The sequence below is a fragment of the Lagenorhynchus albirostris genome, chromosome 1, assembly GCF_949774975.1.
Source record: "Lagenorhynchus albirostris chromosome 1, mLagAlb1.1, whole genome shotgun sequence".
NCBI lineage: Eukaryota > Metazoa > Chordata > Mammalia > Artiodactyla > Delphinidae > Lagenorhynchus > Lagenorhynchus albirostris.
This window is the reverse complement of record NC_083095.1, coordinates 130,922,608-130,939,602: the sequence shown is the minus strand read 5'-3', so window position 1 is coordinate 130,939,602 and position 16,995 is coordinate 130,922,608. Positions and strand designations below refer to the sequence as shown.

Here is a 16,995-nt window from a genome sequence, read left to right as displayed (position 1 = left end):
CCCTAGGGCTATCTCCCAATTACTATCTGCTCCCTCCTCCCTCTAATATCCATCCTGACTTCTAACACCATAGTTTAGTTTTATTTATATGAATGGAATCATACAGAATTCTTTTATGTCTGGCTTCATCAATGTTGTTGCATATACCTCAGTTCATTCGTTATCATTATTGTAGAATACCATTCTATGATTATACCACAATTTATTTTTTCACTCTTTTGTTGATGAATCTTGTTTTCCAGTTTAAATCTACTGCAAATAATGCTATTATGAACATTCTTATATATGTCTCTTGTTGGGTAGAAACACTCGTTATGGAGATGCCAATTCTTTCCAAATAATTTTATTGTTTTTTCTCCCCTGCCCTCCAAACTTTTACATCTCATTTTTTTTTTTTGGCTACACCGTGCGCACGGCATGTGGGATCTTAGCTCCTCGAGCAGTTGGAAGTGGAGTCTTAGCCAATGGACCACCAGGGAAGTCCCCAAACTTTTACATCTAATTGACCACTCAACATCTCTACTTAAAGGTCTAATAGTCATCTCAAAATTAACAGCCCCTAACTTGAAGTCCAAACCTTCCCATTCATTCATTCATTGAATATTTACAAAGTGTCGGGCAAGTGGCATCTGTGGCCTGTCACCAGGTGTAGAAGTCCAAACACTTCTGCTCACTACATCTTGGTACTGGAGTCACCATGGAAAACAACACAGTCAAGCAGTGGAGGGAACAGCACTTGACTCACACAGAAGAAACAGAGCAAGATCAGTATCAGTACTGGGGGTTGGTTCCCCCATGGCCAGCAGGGGGAACCTAGGCAGCCATGCAGGGCAGCTGGCCTGCACTCAGCCCTCATGGCTACAGCACAATGACTCCTCCTTCTCCCCCCAGGGGACAGATACAACAGTGGGGCTGGCCAGGTGCCATATGATGCTTAAGCAGAACACAGGAGCACAGGCTGTGAGGACTCTATTTCTTGCTAAGTAAGTGTTCCAGGCCCAAGGCCCATTCTTACAGCCGAGAGAGGGGATTGCAAGACTGCATGCCCAAGATTGTCTTTCACAACACAAAGCACCTACCATGGACCAGGCTGTTGTAGGCTTTTGACTCCCACAGTTTTCCCATCTCAGAATATAATTCTATCTTTCCATTTCGTTAGGCCAAACTGTGGAATCATTCTTGAATCCTCTACTTTTTGCATACTCATACCCATCAGCAAATCCTTCAAAATATGCAGGATCTAACACTTCTCCCAGGTCTGGTCTGAGCTGGCATCATCTCTAGTGGGATTATTATAATAACCTCCTAACTGGCTTTCTAGCTTCTGTTCTTGCTCCCCTTTTCCAACAAATTTTATTCTCAATACAGTAACCAGAGTGATCGTTTTAAAACCTAAGTCACGTCATGCCATTTCCAGTTCAAAGCCCTAGAGCAGCTTTCCATCTCATTCAGAGACTCATGCAAGGTGTTCCACAATCCATTACCTCTCTGCTCTCATCGCCCCTTTTGGCCACTCTGCTCCAGCCGCACTGGCCTCTGCTGCTCTTTGAACCTACAAGGCACATTCATGATTATAAAACTCAGGGCTTCTCTATCTGGAATTGTCTTCTCCTAGATCTACATGACTCACTCCTTGATCTTTTTCAGGTCTTTGCTTAAATGTCATGTGTTTAAATGTCACCTTTCCTGACCATCCTAGTGAAAACTGCCACCAGCTCCCTGCCCCATTACCTAAACCAGATAGTTCCTGTTCCCTTTTCCAATTTTGTTTCTTTATATTTACTTGTTTATCTGTCTACGTATCTTCTTTAAAAGAAGATTGATGTAAGGGATTAAAGACAACACTCAATGAATCCAAAGGAAGCAAGAATAAGAATATAAAGGGAAGAACAGGTGGGACAAACACAAGACAAATAGGAAGATTACAGACATAAACCTAACCCTTTCAATGATCACATTAAATGTAAATGGCCTTAATCAGGATTAATTTTGCTTCTCAGCTACCCATTTTCTCTTCATTATTTTTCAGTGAGAATACATGAAAAATTACTAAGAATCCTTTTCTCTTTCCTTATGTATTCTTTACACACGTCCTGCTCTTTTTTCGCCCTCTAAAGAGATTTTTAAAAATAAATTTATTTTATTTAAAAATTTATTTATTTTATTTAAATAAATTTATTTTATTTTTTAAAAATGTAAATGGCTTAAACATCCCAAGGAAAGGCAATCTGACAACAGGATGAGAAGACAAGGCACAACTATATATAAATATAAAAATATGAAGAGGTGAAAACAAAAGGGTGAGAAAAATATATACCATGCTAATACTAGTCAAAGAAAGCTGGAATAGCTATTAATTTTAGGCAAGACTACCAAAAGGCATAAAGAAGGTCATTTCATAATGACAAGGTGTTAATCAAGAGACATAATTATCCTAAACATTCACGCCCCCCAATAAGAGCTGAAAAATACATGAAGCAGGCAAGGTTCTGCCTACCCAAGGCCGCTGCTGTGCAGAGACCCCGGGGGAAGCCACCGTCACCATGTCTGACCAGGAGGCAAAACCTTCAACTGAGGATTTGGGGGATAAGAAGGAAGGAGAATATATTAAACTCAAAGTCACAGGACAGGAGAGCAATGAGATTTACTTCAGAGTGAAAATGACAACACATCTCAAGAAACTCAAAGAATCATACTGTCAAAGACACGAAGTTCCCATGAATTCACTCAGGTTTCTCCTTGAAGGTCAGAGAATTACTGATAATCATACTCCAAAAGAACTGGGAATAGAGGGAGAAGATGTGATTGAAGTTTATCAGGAACAAACAGGGGGTCATTCAACAGTTTAGATATTCTTTTTATTTTTTTTATTTTCCCTAATCCTTTATTTTTAAAAATAGTTCTTTTGTAACGTGATGTTCAAAACAGAATTGAAAACTGGCATCTCTTTAAAACATCTGGTAATTCGCATTCTAGTGTCTATTATTCATTATTGTTTGTTTCACTGTGCTGATTTTTGGTGATCAAACCTCAGCCCCCTTCATATTGCCACCTCCTTTTTAAAAATTACATATGTGCACAGAAAGGCCGCCTTCCAGGACTGTCCACTTTCAGGCTTGTGATAAGATTGACTAATGCAAGTAATCATAATGACTTTCCAGCTGGCCTTGAAGTTTTAGCATGTGACTGCTTCACTCTTGGACTATGACTTTCAGTGGGAGATGGAAGTTTTTCAGAGAACTGAACTGTGGAAAAATGACCTTTCCTTAACTTGAAGCTACTTTTAAAATCTGAGGGTCTGGACCAAAAGAAGAGGAATATCAGGTTGGAGTCAAGATGACAAAGGTGGTGAGAATAAATGACTAGCTCCAAAGATGGCTTCACTGAAGAGAAAGCATTTTAAGATGAAGGACAAACCTTGTCAGAAGATCCCAGAAAAGTTCTAATTTTCCTTAGCAGTTAAAAGTTATTCATGCAGAAGTGTATACAACAGAACACTGCTCTTTTTGACTTTATTTGTACTTTTTGGCCTGGGATATAGGTTTTAAATGGACATCGTCAGTACCAGCTTCATTAAAATAAACAAAATATTTGTAAAAACCATAAAAAATACATGAAGCAATAATTGATAGCACTGTAAGGAAAAATAGACAAATCCACAATTATAGTCAGATTTCAACACCCCTCCCTCAATAATTGATAAACATAGAAAATCAGCAAGCATATAGTAGACGTGAACAACACTATCAACTAACATGACCTGACTGACATTTATACAACACTCCACTCAATATCAGCAAAATATATATTCTTCTCAAGTGTACACAGAGCACTTACTGAGAGAGACCAAATTCTGGGCCATAAGACAAGTGTTAGTAAATTTTAAAGTATGTTCTCTGAGCATAAATTAAATTAGAAATCAATAACAGAAATATCTCTGAAAAAGTCTCCAAACATTTTGAAACTAAATCATGTACTTCTAAATAACCCATGGGTAAATAAGAAATTAAGAGAGAAATCAGGAAGTATTTTGAACTGAATGTAATTCACCATGTCAACAAACTAAAAGAGAAAAATCATAGGATCACCTCACTAGATGAAAGAATATACAGAAGACATTTGACAAAATTCAACATCCATTCCTGAGTGAAAAAAAAACCAGCAAACCAGGAATTGAAGGAACTTCAAGCTGATGAAGGGCATCTATGAAAAAACTATAGTTAACATCATATTTAATAGTGAAAGACTGAAAGCTTTCTAAGATAAGGAACAAGACAAGAATATCACCACTTCTATTCCACACTGTACTGGAGGTTCTAAACACTATAATTAGGCAAGAAAAAGAAGTAAAAAGCCTTTCCTTTCCAGACTGGAAAGGTAGAAGAAAAACTGTCTTAATTCACAGACAACACGATCATTTATATAGAAAATCCAATTTATTTCCCTAGAACTAATAAATGAATTTTAGAAAGATTGCAGGATACAAGATCAATAAATGAAAACTAAATTTATACAAACTAGTAAAGAACAACTGGAATTTGGAATTTTAGAAACATCAAAATTTATAATAGCATGAAAAATATGAAATATTTAGAGATAAATATGACAAAAGAAGTGAAAGATCTGCACACTGAAAACTGACAGAAATTTAATACATAGTAAATATATGGAGTTATACTTTGTTCATGGATAGAAGATTTAATATTGTTAAGATGCTGAGGTAGGCAGAATAATGATCCCCACCCAAAGGTTCCTGTCCTTATCCCTGGAACGTATGAATATCTTATCTTACATGGCAAAGGAGACTTTGCAGATGTGATTAAGTTAAGGATCTTGAGACTAGGAGAGCTGGATTATCTAGATGGTTCCAATGGAATCCGAAGGGTCCCTACAGGGGAAAGAAGGAGGCAGAAGAGTCAGAGTCAGAGAAGGAAATGTGACTGCTGGCTTTGAAGATGGAAGGGTGGTACAAGGCAAGGAATTCAGGCAGCCTCTAGAAGCTGGAACAGGCAAGAAACGGATTCTCCCCTAAAGCCTCCAGAAGGAATGCAGCCCTGCTGACACCTTCATTTTAGCCTCATAAGACCTATTTTAGACTTCTGACCTCCAGAACTGTGTGCAAAGCGTAAACAAACTAAGTTTGGGTTTTTGTAAGCCACTAAGTTTGTGGCAATTTGTTACAGCAGTAATAATCAAAAATTCTAAATTCTTTTGTAGAAATTAACAAGCTGATTCTAAAATTCATGTGGAAATTCATGAAAAGAGACCACATACCAAGCATTTAAGTCATTTAACATTAACAAAGTACTCACTATGTACTGATCTCTCTTCTAAATGTTAGGGAAAGAAAAAAAAAAGCATAGAAGGGAATGTCCCTGACCATGAGCTTCATTGATTCATTTGCTCATTCAACAAATATTTACTGAGCACCTAACAGATGCCAAGCATTTTCTTAGATGGGACACATCACTGAACAAAACATTAGCTGCTCTCATGGAGCAAATGTGGGATGGGATGCAGGGCAAGGGTACAGAAAACAGTAAACAATAAATATAATTAGTGGCACACTAAGGGTGAAATGGTGGGAGCAGTCAACCCTGGTACAGGCAATAAGGGAATGCTTTGTTGAGAATTTATAAACAATAGTCAAACTGACTAAAAATCAGCTGCTTTTTATTACTACCATGAGCTGGCAACTCTAATCAATGTCACTGATGAAATACCCCTCCCTGAAAAAAATCTTTTGTTGATCTAAGTTCTAAACAATTGCTACAGTTACTGCTGAGTTTAAATAATACACATGTAAGTTTCAAATTATCAGATTTTTATTTATTCTTTAATAAACGTTGTTTTCTACATAGACATTCATTTGGAAAACTCCCAGTTATAAAGCTGGCCCACATACACGCAGACTTAACCACATACATCTGTTTCAAGAGAAGCTCATAAGGCTTTGACATACTTCAAGCTTGCCTAATGCAAAGTTGTTGTCTCAAACCCTTTCTTAGGATGCACTTCACTTCAACCCTGTGGTATGACACTCTTCTGCATTTAAACCATAGATTCAAAATAAACAATGATAGCACAGGGACTGTAAATACCAAGAAACAGAACGTGAGTTATTACAATGCTGTCATTTTATGGGACCTTCTTTTCGGCATTTATATTTGTGCTTAAAATTTTAAAACAACGGAAGTGCAAGCAACAGGATGGAACATTTTTGTTTGGCAAATGCAAATTTTAGTTCACACTCAAAATATGTTACTAAATTTGAATAATACCTTTAATATTAAAATATTATTCTTTTAAACTGTTAAATGTTTCCAAACTAAATAGCAAAAAAGAGAATAAAACATATCAGCAATTTTATCATTAGTTGCCTAGATTGTATATTTGGAGATTTTCAGTATTATTTTTTTAAATCACTTATTAGTTAAAGAGAAATCAATTACATAAAATATCAGCCTCTAACCAAAGAAGCAAAGTTCAGACATTTACCTAGATATAAAAAACTGGCTAAACATTTGTGCTTTTTTTCCTGCCTTATACTATAGCGTGCATTTCCTTTTTCTTATTTATCTTACTGCCATACTTATAGTAATGAATCTCAATAAATTTCACTGTCTGCATAATAAATAATTTCATTTATGAAATTTTTATGAAAATAATTTCATCATTTAGGGGAGGAAAGTGTTAAAAATTATCCATTTTGGGTTTCATATGTTCTAGGCACATCACTGAACATAATAAGTAAATTATCTAGTATATAAGAAAGTGCTAGGAGCTAGGGAAAAAACAAAGCAGGGTAAGGGGAATGGGAGTGTAAAGACAGGGCATGAATGTTAAAATATAATAGGGTGGTCAGCATGGGCGTCACTGAGGTGAGGCTTGAGCAAAGACTTCATGGCATGGGAAGGTTACTAGGTATCGCATGGGAAGGATACCAGGTATCTGGGAATTCCACAGTTACTATTTTTCATATATTTGTTGCAATATTTCACCTAAAAGATCTTTATGGTATGCTCAGTTTGAAAATGTCTAATTTAAGACTTCCAAGAGGTTCAAGAAAAAATGTAATTTGATTGCATCCCTGCAGTCTTCCCTTCCTAAATCCAATCCAAATACCAATTACCTTTCCTTGAGCAGTTATTAAAATCAGCATCCAAGTGGGCCAGAAGGGTGGGTTGAAGTCTCAGGATCCAGATGAAAAGAGCTGAGTTTTCCCCCTGGATGAGAATGGAGGCCCTAGCCTAAGCAAGTAGCCCTAGGGCAAAGGCAGGAATGCCCCAGTTCTTGGGAGAGAGCCTAACCCGTAGAAACTGGTCATCCCCCCTGCCCCAAGAAGACCAGCCTGTGTATTCTGAAATTCCTACTGGTCTCCCAGCCTCTAAGGAGTCATAGTGGAGCTGGGAAACTTACTTAGCTGAGTCCTTTCTACTCTTCTACAGAAGACCTAGAAGGCTGAGACTCATGCACCTCCCAACACTTAACACTTAAGGTATGTTGGACTTGAGCCCCAAAAGTAAGAAGAGGCATAAGTTAGATAAAGGAAAACGACAACATACCAAATAGGCTAAAGCAATAAAGAACAAACAGAAAACCCAGAACAGGTGGCTCCTAGCAGAACAAAACTGCCAGAGGAGATCAACATCAGCTTGAGCCAAAAAATAATAATAATTGTTATTATTTTAGTTCTTTTTAAATATTTATTTATTTATTTTCCTTATTTTTTTTGGCTGCATTGGGTCTTAGTTGCAGTACACGGGATCTCTGTTCAGGCACGCGGGATCTTTCTTGTTATGGTGTGGTCTGTAGGGGTTTCTCTCTAGTTGCGGCGCGCCGGCTTCTCTCCAGTTGTGGCATGAGAGTTTTCTCTCTCTAGTTGTGGCGCACAGGCTCCAGGACATGTGGGCTCTGTAGTTCGTGGCACACGGGCTCTCTCGTTGAGGCACGCGAGCTAAGTAGTTGTGGCACGTGGGCTTAGTTGCCTCGCGGCATGTGGGATCTTAGTTTCCCAACCAGGGATGGAACCTGCGTCCCCTGTGTTGGAAGGCAGATTCTTTACCACTGGACCACCAAGGAAGTCCCAATAATAATTATTATTAAGAACACTTAAGGAGACTTGGAGCTAAAAACATATAAAAATTCAATAGCTTAACTGAAGAACTGGAGACCAAATTAATGGTCTGAAAGATCACGTAGGAGAAATATTCAGAAACGCAGAGCATAACTACAAAGTAGAAATCATGTGTACAAGATAATGTGGCGCAAAGACTCAGCCCCAGCAGAACAAATGTTAACAGGAGCTAAAGTGTAAGGAGAGAAACAGAGCAAAGGCAATGATTAAACAGACAGCAGAACAACTATTCCACAACTGCAGAGATATGAGACAGAAGATGGAAAGGTTCGCGTTCCAGGCTTTGATGGGGGGAGGGGGGAATCAACAACTAGACACACCCTGATAAAATTTCTAAATTTAAAGAGTAAAGAATAAAGATCTTAAAAGTCTTAAAAAAAAGTCACTCTCCAACACCAGAAGATTCTGGAGAACAAACTCATATGTTTTTTTAGTAAATGAAGGCAAAGAATCAAGCATTTATCTTACCTCTCCTATACCAACTGACCTCCAGGTAAACTCTAGTGGATATGAGGAAATATTTCTTTACTTTTGTAAAGAATATAAAATATTTTATATTCCAGATAATAAATTAAGAAAAATGATAAAATTAGAATATCAACATTTTTGCAACTCCTAATTAATTAATGGCTCTAGGCATTGTGCTTCAATAGCGGCAACTCCCCGGAGAGATAAATAGGCATTACACACTTCCAATGGGAAGAAGACTAAACCACCTACTAAGCGGTCTGGCCAAAAAACCCCAAAAACAAAAACAAAAACAAAAAACTCAACCTGAACTTGATCAAGGCTCTAGATTCAGTTATCAATTCACAAGAAATACAGAGGACAAAGGATCACGTTAACTGCACCACAGAGATGCAGTCAGCAAAATCATACTGTAAGAAATTCTTCAGAACTCGGTTTCTTCAGCGAATAAACTGCAAGGAAGGAAGAGAGGTGGATCACATAGAAGAAACCTTAAAGAATAAAAGAAATACTAATCAATCATCCACGTATGGTCCTGTTTAAAAGAATTATGAAACTTATGAGACTATTAGAAATTTGAGCACTGACTATTTGATGGTATTAAGGAACCATTATATTTTTAGGGTGAAAATGATATTACGATTGTTTTTTTAAGTTCTTATCTTTTAGAGATACCAACTGAAATAGCTGATGAAATGGTATGATGGCTGTGATTTGCTTCAAAATAACATGACAGGGGCTTCCCTGGTGGCGCAGTGGTTGAGAGTCCGCCTGCCGATGCAGGGGACACGGGTTCGTGCCCCGGTCCAGGAAGATCCCACATGCCGCGGAGCGGCTGGGCCCGTGAGCCATGGCCGCGGAGCCTGCACGTCCAGAGCTTGTGCTCTGCGACGGAAGAGGCCACAACAGTGAGAGGCCCGCATACCGTGAAAAAAAAATACATAAATAACATGATGGACATGGATAGGGTAGCAACGAAGCCAGACTGGCCATGAGTTAGTAATTGTTGAAGCTGCTGATATGTATATGTGGGTTTACCGTATGTTCCGTCTACCTTTATTATACAGAAATTCAAGGACAATCAAAAAGTTTTACATAAGGCTTTTCTGTTGACTAAGTAGAAGGGTAAAAAAAGCATTCAGCTTACTACAAAGGATGCTACATGAAATATCCTAACTCTTCTGAGAAATTCCAAACATCATAATGCCTAATATAATCCAAGAAGCTGAGAAAAAAATTACTTATTTCTGGCTCTTGGGAAATATATTTAATAGGTGATAATTTAGCATTTTACTGGAATGTTCACATTAGCACAATATAAAAAACTCAAAAAAGTTATTTTTAACGACAAAGTCTTCAAAGAAAAAGATTATTTTAAGGTGTCAGAACATATACCACGTTCATACCTTCTTTCTAGTTGCTAACCTAAATGTTGCTTAAGATTTAAGTCATCAAAACAGTATTATGGTACTGGCAAAAGAATAGACACATAAACCAATGGAACAGAATAGAGAACCCAGAAATAAACCCATGTATATACAAATCAACTAATATTTGACAAGGGAGCCAAGAATATTCAATGGAGAAGAGACAGTCTCTTCAATAAATGGTACTGGGAAAATTGGATATTCACATGCAAAAGAATGAAACTAGATCCCTATCTTACATCACTCACAAATTTAACTCAAAATGAATTAAAGGGCTTCCCTGGTGGCGCAGTGGTTGAGAGTCCGCCTGCCGTTACAGGGGACACGGGTTCGTGCCCCGGTCCGGGAGGATCCCGCATGCCGCAGAGTGGCTGGGTCTGTGAGCCGTGGCCGCTGAGCCTGCACGTCTGAAGCCTGTGCTCCGCGACGGGAGAGGCCACAACAGTGAGAGGCCCGCGTACCGCAAAAAAAAAAAAAAAAAATGAATTAAAGACTTAAATGTAAGACCTGATACCATAAAACTTCTAGAAGAAAACAAAGGGAAAAAGCTCCCTGACAATGGTCTCAGCAATGATTTTTTTTTGGATATAACACCTAAAGCACAAGCAACAAAAGCAAAAATAAACAAGCAGACTACATCAAACCAACAAGCTTCTGCATATCAAAGGAAATGATCAACAAAATGAAAAGCTATGGAATGGATAAAAATATTTGCAAACCACCTATCTTATATGGGGTTAATATTCAAAAAATATAAGGAACTCATACAAATCAACAGCAAAAACCAAATAATCCAATTTAAAAATGGGCAAAGGACCTAAAAAGACATAATTTCTTTTTTTTTTTTTTTTTTTTGCGGTACGTGGGCCTCTCACTGCTGTGGCCTCTCCCGTTGCGGAGCACAGACTCCGGACGCGCAGGCTCATCGGCCATGGCTCACGGGCCCAGCCGCTCCACGGCACGTGGGATCCTCCCAGACCGGGGCATGAACCCTCATCCCCCGCATCAGCAGGTGGACTCCCAACCACCGCGCCACCAGGGAAGCCCAAAAAGACATATTTCTAAAGAACATGTTCAAATGGCCAACAGGTACATGAAATGGTGCTCAACATCACTAATCATCAGAGAAATACAAATCTAAACCACAATGAGATATTGTCTCACGTTTGTCAGAATGGCTATTATCAAAAAGACAAGAGGTAACAAGTGCTGGTAAGGATGTAAAGAAAAGGGAACCCTTGTGCACTGCTGGTGGAATGTAAACTGGTACAGCCACTACGGAAAACTGTATTGAGTTTCCTAAAAAAGAGTTAAAAGTAGAACTACCATATGGTCCAGCAATTCCACTTCTGGGTATACATCATAAGGAAATAAAATCACTATTTCAAAGAGATACCTGTACCCCCATGTTCACCGCAGCATTATTTACAATAGCCAAGACAGGGAAATAATCTAAGTGTCCATCAACAGATGAATGGATAAAGAAAATATGGTATGTATACACACACACACACACACACACACACACACACACACAATGGAATATTATTGGGCCATTAAAAAAAAACAAGGAAATCTTGCCATTTGTGACAACATGAATGAACCCTGAGGGCATTATACTAAGTGAAATAAGTCAGAGAAAAACAAATACTGGATGATCTCACTCATATGTGGAATTAAAGAAAAAACAAATTCATAGCAACAGGACAGATTGGTGGAAAACAGAGGCGGGGGTGGGCAAAATGGGTGGAGGTGGTCAAAAGGTACAAACTTCCAGTTATATGATAAATAAGTTCTGGAGATGTAATGCACAACATCATGACTATAGCTAACAATATTGTATTGTATATTTGAAAGTTGCTGACAGTAGATTTTAAAAGTTATCACAAGGGAAAAAAAATTTGTAACTATGTGAGGTGACGGATGGTTAACTAAACTTATTGTGGCATTTTGCAATATATACATTTATCAAATCATTATGTTGTGCGTTTTAAACTTATACAATGTCAAATATCAATTATACCTCAATAAAACTGGGGAAAGATTTACATCAACCTGAGCTCTGGCTATTGTAGTATTTTGCCATCAACACAGTAGCACACTCTGAGATACACAGCCTGCCTATCACAAGCTTATACAGGCACAGCTTTTCAGGCACAGCTTATACGCTGGTTAAATGGTCAGAGAGCCTTCTATTTTATATTCATGTATTTGTGCAAGACTGTATGTACTATAGGACTAACCTAAAATTAATTAGGAAAAGGGTTAAAAGAAATATATGAAAATATAGAAAAGTATTTCAAATGTACTTACCTTAAAGTAACTTATACCTACATGAAAGGCTAAAATAGTGTTACTTGTCAGATATGACAAATTATGTACTTGAGTTTTTTCCTGCTTTTAAGACACCTCAGAAAGTGTCAGCACTCTATATATTGGCCCAAATTGCTGACTTATTCATCATAAAATATGAAAAATGTGCAAAATTGTTAAGTAGGCTATTAGCTGCCTCCTCACTTACTCCTGCTAGCTAAAGAGCTTCATAAATTAATTCAACAAACTTGTAGGACATATTATGCTAATATAAGTGGCCCTGCTACATACCCACTACCAAACTGTAAAATTCAGTATTTTGCTTTTGATGTTTCACAGAAATGCAAAGTGTTAACAGTAACAATAATAATAAACACAATTATAAGAGCATAACACCCAAAGCGAAAAAAAAAAGTAATTATATATACCCGGGGAATCTGTTCTTTCTTTAGAATCTAAAAATATCATCTCATGCATCAGAGCATGAGATGTGATTCCTCTTCTTTTACCACATATATCCAAATAAGATTAATAATCGTGAAATTATCTAATCCTTTTAAACCTAGCTATTGGAGTTAACTTGATCACCTTGATTAGTAGCCATAAGCAAAATATATTTACTCAAAATACCTCCCATGCAACAAAGGAATAAGTTCTTTATGCCCTGATTACCAATCAAGGCCCCTCTGGTTATTGTTCTTTCTATAAAACACAGTCCTAAGACATTTCTCCAATACGTTTAAAAATCTCCCAAACTAATAAATCCTATGAAAATCACCAAGTATACCAGAAAGTGGTACCTCCCATTGGCACACCTACCCTAGGTCACTGCAACTCTTATACCTGCCACCTGCCTTGCTACCTTCATAGTCACTCTCTTCTATTTATTCACAAACAAGGTTCACTTACGCCCATAACAGTTCCAATATCCAAACTGTATTTCTAAATATGAGCTCAAGAAACACTCTAATTTATTTCTTGGATGCCATGTTGTCATTTTTTAGGTGAAAAGCACCCTAGATTCCAAATGAGCAGGTACTTGAGCTTAATTGGCTAGATCTTCCAATGGTGATGCCTTAGTCATCTCTAAACAGAGCCCTGAATAGTGTCCAGCACACGGTAGGCAGGGAACAATCTTAAACATGAATGAACTTTAATTTTCTCAAGCCTCATTTTAAACTGTAAGTTCTTAGACTCCTTCAACAACTAAACTGAAAACAAAAACTTCACTATTATTTGTCTAGAGAAATTCTACCTTAAATCATGTTATGCAAACAAGGCATAGCCTCTATGAAAACTATGTCTGTTACACAATAAAATGAACCTTTTGTTTACTGAAGGAGAAAAGAGTTGGAAATATGTATTTATAATCTGGTGCTTTGGAAAAAAAATTTTGTCATAGGAAAAAAAATGTTAGAACATCTGTTAGAAGGTTCTTCCTCAAAAGCCTAAGCAATCTACAATATGTCACCGTATGTGACATATAATTCAATTAAACATAACAACAATTATAAAAATTATTTCTATATCAGTCAGGTGTAGGCTAGACTATGCTGTAGAAATTAACAACCCCCCAAAGCAAAGGTTTTATTTCTCACTCACACTACCTATGCATCCTCCTTCTACCTGTCTTCCCACTCTACCTCACACTGCCCATCTTTCTCACAATAGGACCTAAGCTGACAGAGCGGCAGATACCTGCAACACTGTAGCAAAGAGAAAGATGACAATGAATCATACACTGGCTCCTAAAGCTCCTGTCCATGACATAGGTCATTTCTGCTCACATTTCACTGGCCAAAACCAGTCACATGACACACAACTTCAAAGAGGCCAGGGATATGCAATCTTAGTATATCTGGTGAACACCACCAATGACTACTACTTTAAAAAAGACATTATCTGGAATCAGATGGATTTAGGATCAAATCCTTGTTTTGCAACTTAGAAGTATACTTAAAAATAAAAATAGTAATAACTACATTATGGGGTCATCAGAAAGTTTAAATGACATAATGCAAAATCAGATACTTAACCAGAATACTTGACCTTGATTCATTCATTCAATAAATATTTGGGGGATATCTGCCAATCACCATTCTAGGTACTGACATATAGTAATTATGTACTAAATAAGTTTTTTTGTTTGTTGCTATTAGAAATGCCTTTTGAATTCCAACCAGGGCCCCCAGGAATAAGCCTTCATTTCTTAGCAGTCTCCAGATTCAGAAGAGACTTGTTCTCTTGTTCTCCAATAAACATTTTCTTTCTTATATGGTAACAGAACCCCTGATTTTTAGCTGGACACATGATCTCGTGGAATTCAGACTACATATGCCAGCTGTCCACACAGTTAAGATGACCACAGCTCTAAGTTCTGACTACAGGAGGAGGTGTCATGTGGCAACTTACCAGAAACTTCCTTAGGGGACAGCAGGTGTGAATCTTTTGTCTACTTCTTCATCCTTTCCTCCACCAGGCTGTCTAGAATATCAATTCTATCTTGGACTATGAGACCACGGCCGTGCATGGCAGAGGAACAAAATAGAAGGATCCTCATTTCCTGACACTGTGGAGTGTCATACCAGCCCTGTACTGTTATGTGAATAATAAACTTGCATCTTATTTAATCCACTGTTATTTTGCATTTTCTATCACTCAGAGCCAATCTTAATCCTAATAATAAAGCAACATAACCTGTTAACTCTTTAAAAAAGCAAGCTGCATGAAAGAATAGTAACTCTTGACACCTGTACATCTTCATAAGAGAAGATACCACTGTCAGTAGCAACAGTGTACAGCAGAATGGCTTGAGGAAGACAAGACTTTTAGAATCAGTTCTTCCACTCCTATGTAAACCTTTGGCAAGCTGTTTAACCTAGCCAGGCATAAGCTTCTTGTATATAAAATGGTAATTAGATCTAAATAGAGCTATTAAATGTGAGAATTAGTGTGAAGAGGTTTATGAAAATACTTCATAAATTATTAAATAGTATCAGTATTACTTTGCCAATTGTTCCCTCTCCCCCACCTTTCCTTCAGAATTGGGGCATAAAGACAGATTGCAGTACATAAGAATCACCTAGACAGTTACCCTCAGAGATTCTGATTCATTAGGTCTAGCACAAGAACCATGAATCTGCAGCTTCAACAAGCACCCCCAAGGGACTGTGGAAAGTAGTCTGCCTACTACACTTTGAGAAACACCACTCTAGTGATCAGACCCTACATATTTTTGTAATCCTGTGCTCAAGTGCCCCAATATTTTAAGATTGTGATGAAACACAAGAACAGTTCCATAGCTTCTCCAGTGCCTAACTAAATGCCAAGTACCAAATAGATAATTTAATAATTTTTGTTGAATTGATGAACTGAAGTGGAAAATGACAAAATGGGACAGGATTAAATGACCCACTATGGACTTCCACTTCTGGCCAACATAATGTAACAGGGACCAAACTTGCCTTCCTGCCTGAAACAGCTAAAAACTGGACAAATTAGAGGAAACAACGTTTTCAAGACACTGGATATCAAGTAATAAAGGACATGATTCCTGAGAAATAACAAGAAACAAAGGAGGTGAGCCTTACTGTTGCCCTAGTTAATTCTTGGGGAAAGTTTCCAGGCCAAAGTACAAGAAGAAGGAGCACAGAACCTGGTGAGCGGTCCCTGAGTAGAGGGGAGAGAGATGCCAAGTCCAGGTAGGTCAGAGTGGCTAGAGTTTGCAAGCCAGAATACCGGAGAAGAGAGAGCTGTACCAAGAGAGATCCCTCCTCAAATCTTCAGCATACACACATGTGTGAGCAAATGACCAGAGGCTGGGCAAAAAACCACCTGAAAGGACTTAAAGGAACAATGCTGAGCGCTTACACAGGGCAGGGAATAAGGTCTGTTCTTATCAGCCAGAGCGAGAAACCTCATAATTTAAGGACACTGGGTAGAGTACGTATGCTGAAGAATTTTGCCTCAGGAGTGGGAAAAAATGATCCCTAGATCAAATGCTGCTCTGCTCTCACCTGACAAAGCTCAAGCAAGACCTGAAAGGATTAAACTGTTTCCAAATAACTTATCCCAGCAAAAAGCTCAAGAATATTTATAGGAATCCAAAAATATCCTGCACCCAACAGGGTAAAATTCATATCAGGCATCCAATCAAAAATTACCAGGTATGCAAAGAAGAACTACTACTTCACTATTTTCAAAAATAATTTTCTTGGGCTTTTACTGAATCTTAAATTTTCCTTAAAAAAAAACCCTACAATCATTTTTATCATTTTCACCCTGTGTGTTAATCTCAAAAGTCCTCATCTACATAACTGAACTGCTATTCCCCGAATGAAATATTAACACTTCTAAGACAAACAGCACAGTGGTTGAAGGAACAAGCTTTAGAGGCATGAAAAACAGGGTCTGAATTCTCTCTTAACTTATCTGTGTTCCTGGGCAAGCCACTGAACCTCTCTGAGTTTTAGTTCCCTTATCTATAAAAGGGGATAATAATATTTACTTCATAGGGCTGCTATAAGAGATATCCTGAAGTAAACAATAAATAGTAGCTATCACATCATAATTAGCACACTATCATAAGAAAAGTTCAGAAAAGTTACCACACACTCAGACATTTACTGAGCACCTATCATATGCTAGGTA

The 16,995-nt window shown here is 37.8% G+C and overlaps 2 protein-coding genes across 3 annotated transcripts in view; one reads left to right on the top strand and one right to left on the bottom strand.

The window, feature by feature from the left end:
• REC114 (REC114 meiotic recombination protein) overlaps positions 1-16,995 on the bottom strand; it is a 96,883-nt gene that overhangs the window by 69,355 nt on the left and 10,533 nt on the right. The gene's annotated exons all lie outside the window — the stretch shown is intronic.
• LOC132531863 (small ubiquitin-related modifier 1-like) lies at positions 2,488-2,849 on the top strand. The gene has a single exon (XM_060169987.1). The coding sequence runs from the start codon at positions 2,544-2,546 to the stop codon at positions 2,847-2,849; it is 306 nt and encodes a 101-aa protein (XP_060025970.1). The 5' UTR covers positions 2,488-2,543.

Coding starts and splice junctions, on each gene's coding strand:
- LOC132531863 (XM_060169987.1), top strand. CDS start 2,544: ATGTCTGACCAGGAGGCAAAACCTTCAACTGAGGATTTGGGGGATAAG.